General features: G+C 42.0%; 1 protein-coding gene across 2 annotated transcripts; it reads right to left on the bottom strand.

The window, feature by feature from the left end:
* Positions 1-9,092: 9,092 nt before the first annotated feature.
* Positions 9,093-20,998, bottom strand: syt10 (synaptotagmin X). Of its 2 annotated transcripts, none has more exons than XM_076722917.1 (7): positions 20,761-20,998; positions 19,693-20,086; positions 16,978-17,539; positions 14,930-15,050; positions 14,498-14,669; positions 14,082-14,211; positions 9,093-12,184 (listed from the first exon to the last, which is right to left on the bottom strand). In XM_076722917.1, the coding sequence occupies exons 1-7, from the start codon at positions 20,960-20,962 to the stop codon at positions 12,113-12,115; spliced, it is 1,653 nt and encodes a 550-aa protein (XP_076579032.1). In that variant the 5' UTR covers positions 20,963-20,998; the 3' UTR covers positions 9,093-12,112. The 2 variants fall into 2 exon arrangements, with proteins under 2 accessions (XP_076579032.1, XP_076579033.1); XM_076722918.1 differs by having other exon boundaries at positions 20,776-20,998.
* Between the last annotated feature and the right edge of the window lie 1,530 nt (positions 20,999-22,528).

Here is a 22,528-nt window from a genome sequence, read left to right as displayed (position 1 = left end):
ATAAGTTTTCTGTTATACATATGCTTTGTCTTTTGTGATTTAATTAGAGATGTTTAAATTACTGACAGATGATTAAACTGTCCTTATTTGTACTGCTGTTTTTCCTAAGTTTTTTCGAACATGTAAGGACAAATACAGTGTGCGGGATGAGTTTGGTTTCAGTATAATCTGTAGTCGTGCCTTTTTCCTTAAGCGACCCATGTTGACCCACGACTGAGTGACAGAGTTTATGGATATTTCATATTTTATTCAGTGCATAACAACAACACAACAACTGATAAACCGCACAATTTACCCAAATACTGAATGCAATCACTGCAGAAGTTTTCATATAAAATGAGCGTTTTGGATGATTTTTGAGCAGATTATTTCCTGTGGAACAATCAATATTGCATCAGAGATGAATTTTCCTGATGTTTTTTTTTCTGTCTCAATAATGTGTTCTATAAATTCTTAACAATCGTTCATACTTCACAGGTGTCTTTTCTGGCACATTAGTGTTTTCTTCTCCGTGATGCTCGGCTCTTGTTCCACTGGCTCTTTGGTTGTTTTAGCTGTCTTCTTTGGCTGTTGAACAGAGTGAAGCCTCTGTGAATGTGGCTTGTGTTCAGGTCTTCATCATGCCCTTAACTTGTGAAATAAGTAATAATCTAAACTTTGGAAATTACTTTTTAATTTAGCTTTCTTCACAGAATTGAGCAAAAACTGGATTTATATTCATCAGGTGGTTTCAGGTTGTTGTTGAGTGGCTGAAACACCCAAGAAATACTGCTTTGTTTACAATTCCTTCAACAGTTCACAATTAAAACTTGTGTTTTATGAATTGTAAGGAGGTTATGCTTAAAAAGATTTGATAGGTTTGTTTGGACAACCTGATTAAGATCAGTGAGAGCTGTCTAAAAAGGGATCACGTCATGAAGGAAGGAAGAAGATAATTGACAGTTACTGACAGGTTTTCTTCATCTGTGGCTTAATTCGTTGATTCTCACACAGTGGAGACATATTTACAAAAATATTCTGCGTGAATACATGAACACATAAAAGACTCTAACCAGAGTGTAAACAGCATCTGGTCGAGGCGACTGCCTGCATGTAAATGTAGCCATGGAGGAACAAAACAATACAAGTGATGTCTTCAGTCATAACATCTAAATTTCCCATGTGTGCCTCAGTGCGTATTTAACTCCACAGCATCCGGCGTAATGGCTGTCACGAGCCTGTGCAGAATAGCTGCTCATGGTTCCTATTAATTATTTACGATTTCCTTTAATTACAATTAAATTAGATTATGCCTGTTGGTAAGCGCCATGAGAGATAAAAACCCATTTTCAGGCTCATTCACTGCGCCTCGTGATACAGAAACCTCCTGCCTGCTTCAGGGTGCTCCGTTTTTATTAGAACATTTCTGTTTTATGTTGTTTTGGTGCAGAGAACTTTTTTACATCCAGTGACAGAAAAGACAAATGTCTTTTTTACGATATGCTGAAACTGGTGAAAATATACGGCTCGTTACATTATCTTGCCTTTATACCATGAGGCAAGCGGGGGAGTAGATAGGTCTTTTTTTTTCTGGGGGTAACCCACAAAGTAAGACATAGAAACCGTCCGAGGAAGAGAGTATTATATGATTACGATGTACAGTCTTCAGTTGCAGCCGAAAATGACTCTCTGGGAGTGGTGAGAGTGAATCAGAGCAAGTTTTGGCGATAGCTGCTTTGAGTACATTTTACTCTTAATACTTTTGTTTGAGTAAACTTTACTTCACGGCGTGACATTGCTGCTTTTATTTAAGGGTCTGAGTTATTCTTCTACCACTTACTGGACTTAAATTGGCACATTAATCACTTCAGTTAACTGAAGTGGTTAATGTGCCTCCTGTTATATTATTAATTAGGCAGAGAATTGAGCACTCGAGTAACAATCATGATTTAACCCGAGAGGTGCTTTTTGTCACACGGCACCTTATTAAATTAGGAGTGAATTCACAGGCTGAGTAAGAATGAAAAACAATAAAACTCAAATGTGAGGCTTTTTGACCTTTCTGGGTGCTGGTTTCTTCATGGCAAACAGACTTCAGTGTGTTGTCCTGATATAAACATACAGAATGCCGGCGGGGAAACCAGCTCTGAGAAACGCTCTCTGGTCGCCTTTAGCCTGTGGATGAATTAGCCTGCCCTGGAGACGCTGCGGTTTGGGCTTATCTTCAACCTCCTCCAAATTGAGGTGGGAGTTGGTCGTGAGCAGAGGTATAAAGGAGATTTAGCCTGTCCGACAGGGCATTAATCTCTGCACCTCCTCAGCATCCCGCAACTTTTGGAGCCCCGATCCCTCCGGCCTTATAAAGATTTGATGTCGCCATGCATCCTATCAGCACCTCATTGCAACCCTCGGAGAGTGAGTTCATGAGTGCGCAGCTTTAGTGCCTGTCTAACTCAGGAATGTAGCCATCAGTCTGTTATATAATCTAGATGAAAATAGTAACAGAGGATCTTTAATTTCTGTGACACTTAACCAGACTCTCATAAGAGGAGGTTCAGCTATCAGGGGGCTCAATCTGAAGACGCCGCCTGTGCTCCGATCGCTGCTGCTGCTGCTTAATTAAAAATATTCTTTCTGCTGTTTTACTACAAACTGATGTGGCTACGCTCCACACTGGTGGCTGAAGATTGTTTGGTGTTCCAGAGATGAGCCCATGCTTTTCACCTGGCAGGCCGTATCTCAAGATCTTTACTGGCCTCAAGAGAAACCAGGTTTGGTTATTAAGGATAGGACAGAAAACATGTAGTACGTAAACATACAGTATATACTTCTAACAGCAACCATGACATGTCCTCGAAGACCAAAAAAAATCCAAATGAACAACTCGCATTTTTAAATGTACACATGAAACAGCTCCAGGTTTTATTCCATCCAGCTAAAACCTTCCTGTCCTTAGTGGCTGATTTTGACGGACCATAATGCACCTGGCTTTGCGTAGCACCTGCTGCTCAAAGGTGAAATACAGATTTCATTATTCACCCATATTTTCCTATTCCTCTGCCTTTTTTTTTTTTTTTGCACATTTAACATTTTAAACTGAGATTAAAGAAAAACAAACTGAGAAGAACAAACTTTAAAGTAAGGTTTATTGAAACTCTTTAAAATGTTCCTTCCTTTGAAAACATTCAGTGCTCACACAAAAGCCTTTTTACAGACTGGCATCAGGTGTTGGTGTGTGTCTACAGGTTGTAAGCAGTCTAATCAAAGAGACTTCTTCCTCTTGTTTGTCGCATTCTTTCATTTCAGTCATTTCTGTGTTGCTGTGAAGATAAATCAGCAGTACTTCACAGGAGAGCTTAGAGAAAAGTGTAAAAAATCTAATCACAATTTAGGCATTTCGAAGGTCTTGCCAATCATCTCATGACCCTCTTGTCGGGGTTCTGACCCTCAGTTTGGGAACCACAACATCTCATCTTCACCTTTGATCACGGTTGGCAGAGTTGCATGTTGCACCTCTCCTAAAATCAGTGATTACAATTAAAAGATAAAAACCTTCTTCTTCAGAAGAAGAAGAAAGGGGACATGCTGAATTTCATTATTGTGCGACATCAAAGCAGGGGTCAGATCAGACTGGATTCTTTGAATGGTGCAGTGCTAATCTCATCATCTTCAAGCTTCAGCAGTACATTTAAAAGCTCAGGACTGGACAATAATAACTTCTATCTAAAGTTGATGCTCTTAGATGGAGTTCTTGTTTGCGTTGAATAATAATGTCCAGTTAAGATGCAGACATATTGAACTGGAGGATGATATGCTGCTGTAGAACACGCTGGACCTGTGCATGAGTCATTTCGGGTGTGTGTGTGTGTGTGTGTGTGTGTGTGTGTTGTTGTTTCGTCATGTATAGCAGGGAATAAATATAAACCCATGCAGTTACCTAACGGCTTCCTGGCGGCGGCGCCCACAAACACGTTGTAAGGACACAGGTCAAACCATGACTCATCACTGGAGTGTAGGAGCTCAGGCTGCTCATTCATGGCAGCTCGAATACAGTACTGACATCAGCGCCACACTCGGATATTGACTTGGAAATACTGTGGAGGTCATGATGCAGTGTATTTATATTTATTTGAAATCAATATGATGCCATGCGTCTACATCAGGCCAATGATTGGACAAGCAACTCTTGTCCTCTGGGGACAGTAATATGGTTCTGTCATGGCTTTTGGATTAACTCCACTCTTCATTTGACAAGTCTTGTTCAGGTCTGGAGGTCAGATGGCTCTAATGTGCTAATCTCTCCTCGCTCAGGTTTTGCTAGCAGCAAAACTAGACTTTGCGTTTAGTGCTAATTAGCAAATGTTAGCATGCTAACACTAATGTGATGAACATAGTCAGCATGCTAACACTGACATTGTAAGGCTTCAGTGGAGATTATAGCTGCAAACATTGTGTAATAATGTCTGTTTTTAAATTCATGATTCTGAATTGTTGGCACTGAGGGAATGTGTCTGCAGTGTATCTGCAAGCTGCTCTTATGAGCATGCCGGTGATCAATGTTGCAGAACAGTACAGCAGGAAACAGTATCTCTGTGTGTTTGTTACTCATAAATGCTTGATCTCACTGTTTGTTCCTGTGCAGTGAGTGAAGGACATGTGACGTCTCTATCTGTTTTCATGTGTTCTGTTCTGGTGAAAGCTTCCCTGCATGCCCCGACCCACGTGCCTCATTTGGACATCGGATGCATCTGCGGTTATGAATCGCCGTACTGCTGGATGAGACGTACCTGTGACGGAATGAGCGGCATCTGATAAACGGCCGCATTTAGATTCAGCCTCACATCCTCCGCCGCGTCCTCTCTGTCTCTCCGGTGATTCATGCCGACTCCTCCACCTCTGCTTGCCATGTAAATCAGCAGAGCAGCTGGAGTGGCCGACCCTTCTCCTCCCAACCTGTTATTACCGCGTCTTCCTGCCGCAGCGACAGCGCTGATGATAGTACCGCTGCTCACACCTGTTGGAGCCACAGCGAAGCCTCTTGTAACTCGTGTCAGTGACGATATCACAATGTCGTAATGACCACCCTCAGACTAATTTTGAAACAGGGCTTAAAACGAGTGTGAGTCAGAGGGTATCAGAGGCGAGCGGAGCAGCAGGGACGATCTCACAGTAGGCAAAATCATTAAGAGGCCTCAGAGAGACTCAGTCTGCATCTCCGGCAGTGTGAAAATGCTCGCCGGGATTAATTGTTTTATAATCTGGACAAAACATTGGATGGTGAAGCAAAGAGATCTGTGTGCTATGACAGAAAGGCTGTCTTTGTGTATTTGAGCATTTCTTAATTAAACACACTTTCTCTTTGGAATCATACACATAATCACAGATTATGCTCGATGTATTATGTTAAGGTGATTTCACAATACATTGTGCTTTTGCTGTCCAGTGCTAGCTGTTTTAGCTTGGATTTTAAAGGTTACATAAGCTGATGTCTGTGGTCCCTCCTGAGCTGAGGACAAATAGCCACGTCTCTGAGGGATCCTTCACTGACCCCCCCAGCTGTGGCAGCATTTATCACGTAAAGGATAGAAAGCAGAGCACTGCCTGACCCACCGACGATTTAATGGCGGTCAAAATAATTCTGCAGCTGAGTTGAACCAAAATTGGCCACAAGTGCCAAATTACTCAAAGCTAACATTAGCTAATGTTAGCTTTGTTCCCTGACATCCCCCGTCCTCTCTCGGGACTCTTCCTCAGACGTGGTGACTGTGTTAGGTTAGGATGGACATGGATCTCTCCCGAATCTTTGTCCAGAATACATAAGACTGTGTGATAGTAATGGTGGGCGGACGCTAAAGGAAGAATTTGCTGCCGCTCCTGTGGTCAGACGACCCAGACTGAAGGATGAAACCTGATTTCTCAAAAACAAGCTTGATATAATTAAAACTGGTAGCAACATCACATCAATCACGTCAAATATGAATCTAACAGTTAAATGACAACACGTGTTTTCTGGAGCCACGAGAGGTTTTTCTTTCGTATAAAAATCCGGTGATTACAACACTGGTGCCTCGGGGGCTTTCTGAATGCTGCAATTAAAGCATTCACACTTCTAGGTTCAAAAGTTCCACCTCTGGTCTAAATATGAATCCACGTCACGCTCATTCCTGAGTTGGACGTTTCTGTCAGGACAAATCAATTGAGGCAGGGAGAGTAATGAGAGAGGATTCCTGTGCTCTTCCCCATGGGGTGAAACATGTATTTATAGCCACCTACATCAATACGTTTCCCCTCCGTGTCCCCTCTCTAACGCTTCATAAAGCGAGCGCTGCAACCTTTCGTCTCCTCTCTGCTCGTGGTGGCGTTTCTGGTTCCAGCAGCGGCTCTCGACACTTCTTTCAGTTTCGTTCTCGTGATATTTTAAGTACTTGAGCAGGTTATACAATTATTTAAACACAAGGAATTCCACTTAAATTCTTCAAGTGGCTGCACGATTAAAACTCAACCACGGCTCCTTAAACACCAGGCGAGATCAACCCTCCGCCGAACGCCCTCCAGGCTCGACCCAACCTCTCCACTCGCCAAGACAGCAGAGGACTGTTAATGTCAGATCAGTGTCGAGATGTAGATGAGCTTCTGATACTCTGCCAGACAGAGGAATCATTAAGCAACCACGCCGCTACGTCTGACTTCTCGACAGATGTTGCTGGATGTCAGGGGGGATTACATTCCCTCCATGAAGATGACCTATCAAGATAGTATTAAAGAATGCTTAAGCTTTCTTGGGTATTGAGTTGAAAATTAGCGTGCGTCTTTCAGCTTTCCACACTACACTGATCATCCATCATTTGCCTATTTGCTGGAAATCTTTTGCACCGTAAATTTCAGATTGGAATTATATAATCCAGCTCCTACCAGATGCACTCTAAGCATGAACACTCACGCCTGGGAGCCATGAATTTTTTTTTAATGGAGACACTGAAGGCCATATAACCGACCGTCAGGCTGTAATGGGTGATGGCATTACATAACTGTCTGTCCATTTCCCCTTTTAACTGTAATTGTTCTCAGAATAGAACAAGCCACTGCTACCTCGCGGTTAATGAGTTGACCTTTGACCCTTCGTGTCCAGCTCTCCACGGGAAATCAACTAATAGTAAACCGGTGTGCGCACACCAATATCTTCAGCTGTGAAGTGCCGCTGTCTGGGAAATACAAGCATCCGCGATTCCAGATGGATATAATGAACACAGCTCGGTTTTATATTTAAAAACAAACCTTCATATGCAGAGAAGTGAAGGTTTTATAAACTGGCATCACTGAAGCTCTTTGATAAGCACCTGATGGCTAATTATAGGTGTTACAAGGTGCCATTATTCAAAACAAGACATGTCTTCAATGAGTAGAATTTGAAAGAAGCCCCCATCTTTGTTGTACATCCTCCGTGTTGACGATTTGAAACAGGGATGGATAATTACCCCCAAATAACGACTAATCCTGCATGTGCATTGTTGCCACTAGCCACGAGGCCGGTTCCATCTCCTCCTAAGTCTTCATGGAGCAGTGGCGTTAAATACCCAGCAGAAATAAGCATTCAGGAAACGACAAAGCGCTAATCATATGCATCGCCACATGGAGCTATTAGCCCTTGCTAACCAAAGATACAACTCCACTCTAAATATGGGTTTAGCGTTCAGTGAGTGGGCAGCTTTCATTGCCAGGGAAACTAATGCAACATCCCCCTTTTGTCTGTTTCTATCCAATGAGGTGGATCAAAAGGAAGTTGTGCTGCATGTCACGCAGCACGAAAGATCAAAATGTTCTCTTTATGTCTCACCATCAAACGGATGCAGGATGGGAAAGAGGGGACCGGTCTTAAGAGCGTCTCACAAACTCGGTGTCACTCAGCAGAGTGCTTATCCAACGTTTATTTTTTGCTTTAGCTCGAGTGTTAGCAGCAGTAGAAGGAGGCTGCGTGGTGCCAGCCAACCTCAGAGGCAAACAACAAGTGTTTGGAAAAAGACTGATACTTTACTTCCAGTTGAACCAGTTCAGCTATATTTTTTTTTTATCTCGCTTGTCACCTCTTATAATGAGTATAAAACTGGATTTGTGGAAGAGAAATGCTCTCTTTCTACTATTTCATTTAATGCTTTTCAGCAATCTGGAAGTCACTTAAGTCTGGTAATTATGCCATTTTAAATGCAGACAACACTTCTTGCTCTCCACTCAAGTGAGAGGAAAACGTTATTCTAATTATTGTCTTGACAGCATGTTGAGAAGCCTCCAACAAAAGCTGCATCAGACAAGAAAAACTGACAGAGCCGTAATTAAACTGGCTGCTATCGACTGACAGCGTGCGACTTCTGTCCACTATTTACAGTCGGAGACAGACGTGCGGAGCTCGGCAGGGTGGCACACTGTTATCACTCAGACTGACTGTGAAGTCTAACCTTGCTTTACTCGTATTACTTTGACCACTACAGTGTTTTTGTAGTTCAGGTTTGTTCACTATAAAAGACCAATGCAGCAGCAGTACTGATGTTAGCTTTAGCTAGCTCACAACACACACTCACTCTCTGTGTGCACAGGTGCAGTTTCCCTCTGTATTTATTTATCTCACTCTTGAAGGGGAGTCATGTAGCTCTGGGATAAACAGGAATTTTTCACTCCACTTACAAAATTGAAGCTGCCACGAGAAAATCTACATTTTCTGTGGTGAGAAGATAAAATGCAAACCAGGAAGTCCTGAATGATGCATCCAATAGTCTGAAAGCCAACGAGATGCTTTTTTCCTCAAAGTGAGGAAGTAGAATATTTCTATTTCACATTTTTTTAAACGCTAGAAGATCCAATCATCACTGAAGTGTTTGCTATTTAAAAAAAAAAAACTAAAAACAAATGGAGAGCTCAAAGTTGTATTGAAATTTAAAAAGAAAACTTGTTAAGTTAGAGCAGCTAAAGGAACAAATGCCAGCAGTGACAAGTGGTAAAACTTTGGTTTTATATTACCAGAATAAGAGCTTAGCGAGGCTGTGTGCTGTTAATTAATGCTGTCAGAAACAATATATTAATTCTACCTTCCCAGACAAAGAGAGACGTGCTGTGGCTCTTCATTTTTTATTTATCTTGTTAAAATACATATGAAACAGATACAATAAATCATATTCCAAATGTTTACTTTAAATTGTTACAAAAGTTATCACAAACTGTACACATCATGACAGCAACTGCAGTTGTTCTTGCTCAATATAGATTCAACCATAGACCGTGTGTAAAGATGGACGACGCGTCGTACGAGATTGAAGCCAAAATATCCCGGATACGGACGGCGGTGGCGTCTTTTGGAGTCCGAGTCTGCGCAGTAGTGATTGAGGCGTGTAACCACAGTAATGAGGTCCCGCCCCTACCTCCACCCGACACACCAGCTGCCACATACGATGCAACACCCCATTTTTATAGCATCAAATAACAAATTCAAACCAGAGTTCAGCGGATTTATCACCTATCCTGCATCCCGCCACCAGGCTGTTTTGGCTTCACTTTAGAGGAGCCATCACTGTCGTCCATCTTTATTTACAGTGAATGGATTCAGCCAATATGCAAATATTTACAGCTCAAAGCTCTAAAGTCCTAAACATGTAATAACTTGATAAGGTAGAGTTGGCTTCACTTGGTCTCCAGTTGGACTAATTGTTCACGACTATTACAGAACGTGTATAAATTTCACTCAATGACAAGTCCGAGCTGTTCAAATTATCACTAAACGATAGAAGTACATTGTGATGTCTCGATTTCCATAAGTTTACGACAACTTCTTAAATTCCACTTTTGAGTATATACAAACAGTGCCATTGACAAGTATATGTACAAATGTAAACACAAAGTTTTGATTTGAAGATTTGAAATACTCTACCATGATCTTTTCTTACGTTTTCTCTCAATGGGTGTCTTTTTAAAGAGATGAGAGGCATGCTACAGGTAAAAATATTCCTTTTTAACATTAAGGGCAGCACAGGGGAAGAAAAAAGCATCATTATATGCATGTGCAAGTAAGTTAACAGTTCATAGCCTTTTTCTATTTGCTATGTTGGTTTCTTATTAGTTTCTTATTACTCACATATAAGAAGCTGTCGAGTGACGTGAGTGATGACGTGTGTTCGATGCATTGAACTTAATTTCATATGGCTTAAAGTAAAACAATACATTTGCAAGTGTTTGGATGTGTGTGTGTGTGACTTCTTTAATGGATTCTAACTCCCTGAATTTGTAAGTGGTGAGGAAAAGTTGTACAGTAAAGTTTGGTTAAATTGAGATTCGATTACTGTCACTATCACTCTGTTTTTGTGTCGTTTGGCCTGTTGAGCATTTGTCAACATTGCAGTTTACAGTGACAGTAATGGCTGAACACTTAACTGAAATATTACAGGAGTCACAATATGGCCAAGAAAATATCCAAATCCCATGAGCTGCAATTTTTTGCTAAAGGTAAAAAGTTTCACAACGTACCATTAAATGAATCGTTGTGGTGCCACAGAGATACTCCAGCCTTCAAGTTATATTTTCCAGAAATAACCGAACGTGCTTGTTTCGTACAGCCTCTAAAATAACTCAAAATTTAATTGTGATAATTAATCAATTTGTTTTTTTGCATATCCTTCAGCCCTAAAAACAAGTCATTTTCAAAACAAGAGGATCTTTATTTCCAGCTCCTTTGTAGCAGGTGACCTTCAGTTTTGTCGGCTAACACGACCGTCGCTAGCAGAATTTATCACCTGTTGCAAGCTAACTTATTACGCTAATGTTAGCTCCAGGGGTTGGATGAAAATGTCGTCTCCACTTGACTTTTCAATGGGATAAGCAAACTTGTTTCAGCCTGAGAACCTGATGGCTTCATAAATATTGTACTTAAAGACTGGGGCTAAAGAAGCATGTCCTGGGGCAAAAAGTAAGCAGCCTTCTCAGGGCTGGGTTGGTGAAGCGTAAACAGGTTAGAGCTTAAACTCTCATATAGTAACATCCAGGACTGCGACTTCCACATGGTGGGGAATACTGCACAGTCGCTTGTCAATGGGGCATCTTTATTTATCAGCTAAATAAAGCAGTATAAAATGCTCCTGGCCCTGCATGCAAAGCTAGGTTCGGTTGCTACTGTAGAATGTAAGCTAGTTAGTTGGAGATGCTAATGTTTGGAGCTCAAGTTGGAGCAGATAAACACACTGTTTAACCAGCGTACCATTGTTCATTAGCATTGTTTCACTCACATGAGGGACATTTGCAGTGTAAATAACAATTTAATTATATTCAATACAGATATAAGAGTCATAAGAGGATGAGTAACAAATTTCTATATGCTGCTCGTTCAATTTGCAATTATGTTCACATTTCAGCCTGGTAAAGTCATTTCAAACACACTTTGACTTCACTTGTTTTCATCTCTCTGCATATGTTTGCTACATGTATCTGCTACAGTTTCACCAGATCTGAGAGTCCTGTTGGCTGTTCTGACGCAATGGCTGCTTAATGGCCGGTTAACACATCTGTGACAGCTGTGACTGATGAATTTTAAGAGTGGTTTGCCCAGCCCTTGTAGACGCTCAATTACCTGCATTCTCCAGCCAAAACGTGGATTTATTGACCGTTTTTTTATCGAGCAAATGTTTTCATGGCACTGAGCGGCATAGCCCTTTAGCTTTGTGCCACTTCAAAGTAAAATGCTTACTCACTAAAGAGCTCTTGGGCCAGAAAAAATGTTATATTGAAAACGTTGATCCAGCTGCGAGTGAATCACTGATGAACTCTTGCAGCAAGGCCTACCATTCATGTGGTCTGTGTAAATGTCTGGCAAATAAAGCCTTTCTGAGGATTTCAAAGCAGACTTATGGAAAACAAGCTTGTACTGAATGACGGTGAATGCTGTGCATAGCCAGCTCTGTAGAGCACTTGAAGAACTGGAGTCCAAATGAACGAACAAAAACAATTTCAATACAACCTGTATAAACATATAAGAAGAGGGGTGGAATGGATTTTCATACAGCATGCTCACAAGAGACTGATAGGCAACACGACTTCCCAGTAACTCTGTACACACATCTGGTTTCTTACAGAGGTGGTGCCATCACTCTACCTGTGATCGTCAAGGTGTCTGCGGAGGTTTGGGCGAAGGACACGAACCTTGACTCTCAAAGCTTGCTGCTCTTCCAGGCCACTGCAAGGTAAAATATCACAAAACACGACACATTACACAGGCTTTGCCGTCCTTTTGTGGTGACAAAGCAAGTTATGACTCTAGTCCTCAGGATGTACTGTGATCATAGGCAAAAGAGTAGTGTTGGCCCAGCTGGGTCAGATCATGACACAGGGGACGGAGGCAGCTTTAAACTTACACAGTGATGTGTGAAGTTGATTTAGGAGCTTATCAATGCACTTTGTCCTCATACTGTTTGCTTACAACTCACTTGACTTGTATATACTTTTATACTTTTATGTACTATATGTACACCCATACTTTTCATATGCTTGTGTACATTACAGTCGGGGCCATTCTTTGCTCTCTAGCTATTTTCCATTTATTTGTACAGCCTTTGTTTGCCTTTGCTTGTTCTTAGTTGTATATCTGTTCTTGTCTAAGTACACTGAGAGTCACATTCTTTGTACTTGGCCAATAAAGCCGATTCTGATTCCGATACTGGCATATGCAACAGCTCCGACATCAACAGTGACAAGATATAATATCAGTGGATTTGCATAATTGAACATTGACAGTGCACAAAGACAATTTTAACTCGGTAACAGCATATGATTTGTATGCCACAATATAATATGGGGTCTTACATTTTGTGTGCAGTCTTGTGCACACAAAAAACGCCAGTGAAGGGAGAATAAAGGTAGGACAAGGCTGCATTCACCTTCACAAACTCATGAAGCTATCAAAACATTGTTAGGCACTCCTACAACAACATCCTCTCTTTTTTTGGCCTACTCTGTAGGTTTCAAACATGCACTTTCACAAAAGATTCCATTTTAAACCTCACACATTACCCTATTGAGCTTGTGAGCATGTGTGTTATTCATAATGCTACTGTTGTACATATTGTGTGTATTTACATATTTCACAGCGCAAAGTATCCCCAAGAATACACACACGAACAATGAACAAATCCAAGTTGACTGTATTCTCATCTCCTTACGCAATGGTGCAGAACAATGTTTTGACAGGAGCTACAGAGGACACGGTTTTTGCCTATGATTACAGTTTTTACCAAAGCATATGAAGTAGTTTTACCACTGAAAATGGGTAATCACCTGCATTTTCCTATTCGTCAGATGAAGAGTGGGTGTGGCAAAAGAGGAAGAAACATTGATAACATGTAAAATGTGAAATTACATTTAGCCTCTGTCAATAAAAATTACGCCTTCCAGCAACTGTGAATCTGTCTTACAGTATTTACACATGGTATCTTTTAACAAGCAAACTACACACCAGAGCTTAAGTATGCCAGCTGGGTTTTGTTTGCAAAGATGGCAGCTTCTCTATGAGGACATGATGTCTGAGATGCTGCGTTTAGGCACTTATTCATGCTGCTGTTGATCTCAAATTCTACATGAGTAAAGGACACACATGCAACACGTCAGTAAGACAGCATTGGAGTTGTTGGAAAGCACCTTTGACCAACGTAGGCTCGCTGTTTCCCCCGTAAGACACATTTGCTATCTCTGCATGTAACGCAAACCTCAAATTATCCCTTCAAGCTCATTTTTTGGAGTGGTTTTTGGGGATTTTCACAGGAAAATACCTTTTTAGAAGGAGTAGGTTGGATGTTATAACTCAGACTGTATGTCCCTGTGTATCAAAACCTGTTGTTTCTGCTGCTCGTGTAGGAGGACTGTTCATATTCTGCTTTCAATAGTAATAATACATTAGCACAGCAAATGGCATTTTTACTATTTACATTGATAATGTGTTCTTGCATCACATTTTGAAGTGTTTCGTAATATTAAATAAGAAAACCAAATGAAATGATGGAAGAGCCTCAACTAGACGGAGTTGGGATCAATGTCACGTTCAGAAGCCTCTAGAAAGCTCTGTAAATATGAAACTGTACCTCTCCCAGAGCGTGCCAGTGTGTGATGGGCTTCCGTGGGTAAGCCAACATTTCATTCCAGTGATCTCGTCCAAGACCTTCAGCATCTGGCCCGGTGCGACACACACCAATCACCTCATTGTGTCCAACCCTGTTAGCAAAACACACATCATCACTCATTTGGATGCGCGTCGTAAAGCCTCTGGTAGTCCTGGAAAGTAAATGCGTATTTCATCAGTCTTAGATTACATCGAGTTCATCAAGGTCAGGTCTGAACCAGCTGAACACAATCGCACACCTAAATGCTTTTGATGATCAGTTTCTGTGTTTGAGAGCCCTAAATTTTCTCCTCAATTGAACTGAATTGTGCTGTCAGTGTGTACTGTACACACTGACGTACTAAGAGGAAGACAGCACAGTGATTGCTTTTAACTCACCGATCGTAATCCATCACCATGATGGACAGACTGACTTGTTCCACGTTCTCCGGGGGAATGTCAAAGATGATGGCCTCGTTGTACGCTGGATTAAGTGTGCTTTTCTTGATGGTTGTTTTCCGCTTCTTTAGCCTCCGTCCATCGCATATCAGGTAAACCTTCACGTAAGGGTCTGGGAGACATGTTCGCACACATTTTACAGTTGGTTCATTTGTACATGTGTTGAAATTCCAGTTAAACGCACTGCTCAGACATGTATTTCCCTATTCTGACAGAGGTAAGCCTTTCAATAATTTGTTCTCCCTGGCTTCTCTATGTGTCCTCCCCATTTCCATCCTTAATAGCCACCTGCCGTCTCCCCTCAGCTAAGTTTGATTTATGGCTCAGTTTGTGCGTTTGATGTGAGCCACATCTTATTTGCTGTCGGGTTACCTGAAGAGCCTGTGATGTCCATGGCTTTGAGGTTTCTGCATTTGATGACTGTTAGGGTCATTCTCCCTGCTGTGGGAAGGTAGCACAGCGAGTACATGATCTCTCCCAGGTCAACACTCTCCTGAAGGACACGAAAGAAAGACAACAGAATGTCCTTTTTAAATACTTTGACCACATTCTGTGAATCAGAACACCAAAGCAAACGAGTAAACAGGCCAGTAAATGCAGGGGGTTGTATTTTGTCAGCTGGTACTTCAACTTTTAGGTGGTTTGACATGAGATTTTGTGCAGACATGCATGGTCACCAGAGGATGAATCCTGCTCATTTTGATAATGCCCTGACTTTGCTGCAGCTCCACCATGAGGCTGTCATTTTTAGTTTTTAATGAAATATCGCAACTCATGGATGGATTGCCTTGAAATTTGGTTCAGATATTCATATTCTACCCAAAATGAATTGGAATAAATTTGGTGATCCTCTGACTCTGACTTTAATCACTATCATCAGCTCAGTGTTTTAATTAGCTATTCTAGTACTGTAGAGAACTTCATGTTAGCTTTGGATGTTGAGGGCAAAGAAGAAATTATGTTCAGACATCAAAATGACACATGATATATCCTACCATTGGATAAACATTCAGGTATTAATTGAGAAATCAACTCTATTGAACCCGAAACCTTCAAAGCATCTGAAAGCAATGCTGCATTGGCTAATTTTCTTATCAACTGAGCAATATGCGATAGAATTGTGACTCAAATGCATCACTGAAAAGAAAGATAATTTTCCAGTCTGCTCAGCAGTGGAAAATGCTCCATATGCCTTTACAAACTCTTTTAGACACACATACACACTTGTAGGATGATACACCCAACACCTTGATCTGAAGTATAAATCCACAATCTGAAGCTGCCCTGAGGTGCACTGGCAGAGGAGTTTTCAGGTCAATCCATGGCCTGTAGTTAGAGGAGCTAAATACAATCGTCATACTACACAAGCAAGGATAGGGAATGGCTTAAGGGATACTGTGTTAACTAATTTACGTACTTAAAAAGGGAAAAAAAGGCATATTTAACTCTCGATTTACAAGACATTTAAATGCTCTCGCACTAAGAATGAATATATCTTTAGTTTTTCTGGATGCCTGGAAATGTTTTAAACCAAAAGTGACCCAAAAAGTTCACCTTTCTTATCCATGTCAACATTATCTACATTCTCTGTGCTGTAGCCTAAACTCTAGCTTGTTACTCCTCTTCACATTGCATGTACTGAGTATAGAAGGCTGTGGTTGGTGGCCATGAAACCCCAAAAGGTGGACTTTCCTTTCTGATAATGTGCTATCCTTTCTAAAATGTAGCCATTAAGAAACTTTAACTATCTTAACTCTGAGTGCTTCTAAGAAACAAGCCTGGTATAAAACAAGCAAATAAAGAGCATCAAGCTTATTGAGGAAATGGGGAAATTGTCGGTCTCATATTTAATTCTGAACATATAGTTCTTCTCTTGCTATTAATGCAGCCAACAGAAGTTTAAGTGACCCTGACAAGAATGGCCCAGTGCATATCACAATGAAAACATTCATAAATAAAGCTCTTCAGTAAACTGTGGTAAGTGTTAACGTAGGAGTGAATTCATTCAGGGCTAAATTACCACATCTTTTCTTAGAGAGAGTTCATATGAGGACATGCTCTCCACAGTATGCTATCACAGCCTGTTTGTGTAAAGACTTTAAAGTTTGAGAACATATTGTTGCTGACAAGAAAAAAGAGTTAATATGTCTATCTGATCAGGTTGCTTTATTCTGTGCCTATATTTGCATCCGCAGAATAGCCAGCAGTTTCTGAAAAGTGTGTGTGTGGGCGTTTGGCTGATTCAACGCATTTCCCAAAGCATTTGAATTATGCAATGCGTTCCACCTGCCACTTTTGTGGGACGTCGTTGATGAATTCAGGCTCTCAGAGGTGATTCAGTGCAATACTTAATGCTTAGACCTTTCTGAAAACAGTATAAGTTCCCAGTTGGCAGTGTATTAGTGTGAACACCAACTCACCGTAGTCGCTGCATGAATATCCTTCCACACTACAGCCTCCCTGGAAAGATCAGAGAGTTCAAAGAGGTTGTCCACCAACACCTCGCCAATCATATCGTGGCTGGTGAAGCGGTCAAAGTCGTAGACACTGAAGTGCAGCTTGCGGTTGCAAAGCTCATCATATACCACGGGGAAACAGAAGGTCTCGTCGAACATGGGGTTCAGATTTTTGCGGTGGACGCGTGTCTGGAACTTCTTCTTCCTTTCTGGTAGCAGGTAGATCTTCACGTATGGGTCAGAGGTGCCTGTGAAATCTTTGGCAGGCAGGTCCAAAGCCTTGAGGATTCTCACCACCAAAGCTTGCTCCTCGTAGTCGTAACGCAGTGAGAAGCTGAGCTTTCCGCAAGTCTCTACGGGCTCTTTGGCCTCGTCCTCTGAGTCCACAGATTTCTGCTTGTAGAGTTCGGGTTTTATTCTTCCAATGCTCGCTGTAGAAGACTGGCGGAGAGGCACTGCGTCCATGCTGAAGTCAACGCTGGTGACATTCATCTGACGAGGCAGGTGGCGCCGGAATGAATTGTGCCTGTTGAAAAGGGTAAAGGGCATCGGGTAAATGTCTCAAGTGTCAGTGTTATGCATGAGTGGCTTTGTTATGATAGGCGCTAATGGTTTGTCAGGAGAGAACTTTATCTAAAAAGCATGATGCATAATAATGTGGCACTCATGGAACGTGTTTTGACATATTACAGTCTGTTAGAATAGATCAAAAAATGGTCTTTGGTTGGTCTTTAGCCTTCAAGAAAGAAGCACAAAAATCCTAATTTTGAACTGATATACTGCAGCCGAGTCCTACAGCAGCTGTAGTTCTCAATATGGATCAATCATAAGACAATAACAGTAATGGTGTACATGCAGTATGTTGAGACCTTGATTTTGTAGGCGGCCTGAGGACACTGACACCAAAGAACACTCGGCATACTGCTCTATTTTGCTGAACACAGCTGGTTTTACCTGAAAGTAGTGCCAGACCATAAAATCGCAACTCAATTTTGTCTCTGCTGCACTGACCATGGGTTTGGAAAATAAAAACACATCTCCAGCATTCAGGTTTGAGCTCTTGTACAAATTACCTGAATGCTGCAAAATTCTGTGAAGTTGACGTCTTTCGAGAAAAACCATGGCCGTGTTTGACTCGCCAATCTCGTCACCTAGCAACTGGACCTCCTCCTTTCTGACAGTAAGACAATCACAGCGATCTGACAGCCGTGGCACAAATGATATGGCACAGGAAGCACAGCTGAAAATTGAATACTCCATTCAAGTATTGTAAACAGCACAGACGGCTGCGTGTTGTCCAAGAGCCAGTACAAACTGTGAGAGGACGGAAAAATCACCTGAAACACAACCAAAACACATGTGCCATCACACCTCTTCTCTTGCAGTTGTGTTGTTGACATTTAAGCCTCTTTAAACCAAAACATATAAACCCAATCCAGGGAGGATTACACCAAATCCATTACTAACACCAGAGATAAAACTCTAATTTTATTGCTTTTTATTGCAGCTTTCTCTAATGTCATCGCGAACATGATCCAAGAAGTTGGAGGTAATATGAGTACGACTTCATGCCAAAAACTGATATTTAAGAAAATGAGGGTTGATGAGAGTACAAGCTCATCAGAGACTCCTTGTGTGAAATAGTTTGTTTTATGGATTATGTAGACAGATTGAATCATGCTGTGACTTATTGGTGCCCCAAAAACAATTTGGAACAATTAGAGGTGAATGCCGAAAAAGCAATTTGAAGATGTTGTGTGTATTTTCTTCACTTTTTGACATTTTATACATCAAACGATGAATCAAATCATTAATTATTACGAGTTTGCTGCATGCTGTAGGTGTTTTTGCCATTTTGTCTTTCAAAAAGGAAATAATCAATGAACATCAGCAATCACTGCCAGCAGAGTAGGTGGAGGGATGGACACAGTAGGCGTTGTAATCTTTAACCTGGCCTTTCTGCATCCCTGGTGGGCGTTTAAGTCATGAAGATCTTGGTCTCCTTATAATTTAATTAACGAGCTTAATGACGAACCAAAGCAGTCGCCATTTACGACTTCCTCTGAGAAACTGAGCGCAGCTGCCTGGTGCGTCCCACCAGAAACCAGCCTTCCACCATGACAGCTCCAACCCCACAGCACTGCTAATTATGGACGTTGTAGTTTAAACACAGTGCTGGAAAACAAAGAGGACCAAGAGCTGGTTGTTTAATTACTGGGGTTGCTTCCCGCTGTTACCATAGCAGCTTGACTGGCATGAACTATAGATTATAGGGTTTGAACTGGAGCATGGAGATATACGGCAGCCCTGGCTGATGAGCCTGCAGGAGGTGATTTTTTTTTTTTTTCTGTTCAGACAGTGCAGGAGACACACAATACAGCGTTTCAAGGTCACCAGCCAGTCCCTGACGCTCTACATGACACGTGCCAAAGCACCTCAAGGGCAGTGGCTATTCTGTCACGAACTGTCAGGACAGCTTCTGCATTGTGTGGGCGTCGGTTTTGTGTGTTCCCTCCTGTAGCATGGGTGGGGGGAAACAAATGAAAGTGGGTTCAAAATTGCTGCCATTGTGTTGTAATTGTAAGCACCAGATACATGTGTATAAATAGCTTGTCATCAGGATGATGTCCTCAGCACAGGGCAGACAGGGAGGGACTGCAGTGGGTTCATGTGGGGTACCTGGAGGAGGAGGTTGGCTCAGTGGTCTGCCTCTGGATTTTAGCCTGCTGGCTGAGCTTTTCCCTCAGCGCTGTTTGCACCTCGGCGGGGATGTCCGGAGACGTCTGGCTGATCTTCATGGCCGCCTCCAGGAGCTTGACAGAGCTCCGTCCATTCACCTTCGCTTCCAGCGGGTACTTCTTCTCCACCTCCGCTGCCTTGCACTCGGTGATGGGCGGGGAGTTGGGCGGAGGCGCCTCGGGGAAACCCACGTGGAGGCCATTTTCAACGTGGGCTGACAGAGTCTTGCTCCTCCAAATGGGCCAGCACAGCTTCCAAAAGACAAAGAGAGAGACTACCAACAGGGCGAGGCCACAGAAACCCACGACCACAGCAAGGAGACTAATAGAGATGTCTACGTGTAATCATGGAGACCCACAGAGGAAGACAGAGACACATAAAAAGGAAAGAAGCAAGCAAGGGACAAAATATGACAGACAAACATGCAAGGGAGAAAGAGAAAAAGGAGAGAAAGCAAGCTGTAAGAAAGAGGGGGCAGCATATGCACAAGTCATATAAAACCTTTGTCAAGGAGCCACAGCGACAGAGAATCACATGTTCAGAGACTGAAGTGAAAAAAAAAAAAAATCATTTGTGTCCCATCTGCTCCTAACATCTCCTGTCCTTACTGACATTTAAATGCAAAGTTTGTACTGACTGAAAGAAGCTCAGTGCAGCCTGTAAATGTAGCTTTCAAAGTGAGAAATAGAAAGAAAGACGAGAGAAAGGCAGAATAATCATGTCTTCTGTCAGATGTCCGCCTCGGTCTGGTTCCCACCTGTTGCTATCAGTCTGGGCTGTGCTGCAGCAAGATGCGTAACAGGTAGAGAAGCTGTTTCACCACAGTTCACCGCGATAAAATCCATGCAGCTAAGTGGTGTAATAAAGTTTGAACAAGTGACAGCTGATGTTTACTTTCTCCAAACGCTACTCTACAACTGCTCCATCTCTGTCTTTCAGAGGGAACAAACGAAAGTGATTAATTTAGGAAACAGGGGAAAGATAAAATAATGACTTTGTTCCATTTACCTGCGTGTCCTTTACCTGGTATGCTGCTCTCCAGAGGAAATATATCCGAACATTTGTCCCGGTCTACGTTTCCCGTGAGACAAAGTTCCGTAACGATTTGGAGAGCCCTTTGGCACAAGGTGATGCTGTCCTCCGTCCGGACACTCATGTCTCTCCTGTTAAGCCATTGCACGCCGGAGGAGCCAGGAGGGCGGCGGTTCATTTGGGCACGTTTTTATGCGCCGCAGAGTGCAGCCTGTCCGCGGGAGACAGCAGGGAGGCACGCTGCGTCCTGATCCATATCCAGCGCGCAACGAGGAACGACTGGCCAGACGCGCTCGCTGCGTTGGAATAACAGGCGGCGGGGTGCTGGAGTCCAACCCTCGCTACGACCAATAGCAATGCGTATCAGTTTGCTAGTGAGCCCTGACAGCTGGTGACAGTAATGGGATTACTTTTTCCAGTAATGAGTACTGGCGACCTGTATGCGTTGCCGCGTTTCGTCCAGTGCATGCTGGTTTTTAGACTCCAGCCTCCTAACTCCTAACAGGTCTTTGTCCCCTGTGACCCTGAGGAGCAGATGATGGGAGGGACAGAGGCGTTAAAAAAGAAGAAAAAAAAAAGCATTAGAATCCCTTGATTTTTGTCTTTGATCAATTATCAGACCCAAGTACTCAAACAGCCAATTACAGCTACAATACAGATTATTGAATATTGCATTAGAGGTTTAAAAAAAAAGTGTGTGTAGGTATATATGTACATATGTGTGTGTGTGTGTGTGTGTGTGTGTGTACATATAGCAATTAATTATGCTGTGAGCTTGCAGCAGGTGATCTGTAAATCAAACATTATGTCTAAATTATTTAAAGCGCAGAATCAACAGGTTGCAAAGCTGGTGTAATTACATGTCAGGGACCGCTCTGATATGTCGAAATGACCAGTTATTCAGTCTGAGAATGAATGTCATGATTTATCCATGTAAAATCAAATTTGATTCATTTCCTTGATGTAATTATTGGTTTTTGGCACACTTGAGACTTACATTGTGTGATTGCACACAGCTTGTACTCCTCATCTTTCACAGTTGCATATCTAATCTAATGATTATTTCTTTAATTTTACATATATAAGCACAGTGTGTGATCAATGCTGAACCTTGACTGTTGCGCACACTGTTGTCAGTTTAAACTATAAAAGTTAATAAAGGATGGGCTTGGATTTTGAATTATTCTCACCTTATGAAAATAAGGGCTGTTATAACTTCAAACACATAGTTATAATGTAAAAATGTGTACTTGGTTTCCCAAAAGAACAGTATCACCATGAGAGATGTGCATGTCTGTGGAAAACTGCAATTAAATTGACTTTATCCTCAACCAAAGCCATAAAACACTTTTCGTAAAATAGTGAGGAAGCCAGACAATCAAAAGGTTCAAGTTCAAGGATCCTTTGTTACTGTCACGACAAAGTCGACACTGTAGCTTCTGCTGCAGGAGCACAGTCCTTATCCATCCTATTTTCAATGGGTATTTCTATTATTTACCTTACATGCCGTGCCAGCAGGGGAGGGGGCACAAAACTGTAGCCAAGGGAAACTGGAAATTGCTGTGGCAAAAGAGAGAACAACAATAGCTGCAATGCAAGAGTGACAAATACAGCTGAGGCTAATTGAAAACTTTGCGGTTCCTGTGGCACCTGTCCTGAAGCAGAGAGGTCAGCAAAGGAAATGAAGTGGAGAGACAAACCCTTTTCACACCCAGACAGAGCCATGTGATAGTCAGGACCGACA

Source organism: Chaetodon auriga, chromosome 22, assembly GCF_051107435.1.
Source record: "Chaetodon auriga isolate fChaAug3 chromosome 22, fChaAug3.hap1, whole genome shotgun sequence".
NCBI classification, from domain to species: domain Eukaryota; kingdom Metazoa; phylum Chordata; class Actinopteri; order Chaetodontiformes; family Chaetodontidae; genus Chaetodon; species Chaetodon auriga.
The sequence above is the reverse complement of the archived record's forward strand: the minus strand, read 5'-3'. Positions and strand labels throughout refer to the sequence as shown.

Coding starts and splice junctions, on each gene's coding strand:
- syt10 (XM_076722917.1), bottom strand. CDS start 20,962: ATGAACCGCCGCCCTCCTGGCTCCTCCGGCGTGCAATGGCTTAACAGG. Junction 15,051..16,977: donor ATATTCATGCAGCGACTACG/GTGAGTTGGTGT, acceptor CGTGTCCTTCAG/GAGAGTGTTGACCTGGGAGA. Junction 12,185..14,081: donor ACTGGCACGCTCTGGGAGAG/GTACAGTTTCAT, acceptor TTTACCTTGCAG/TGGCCTGGAAGAGCAGCAAG.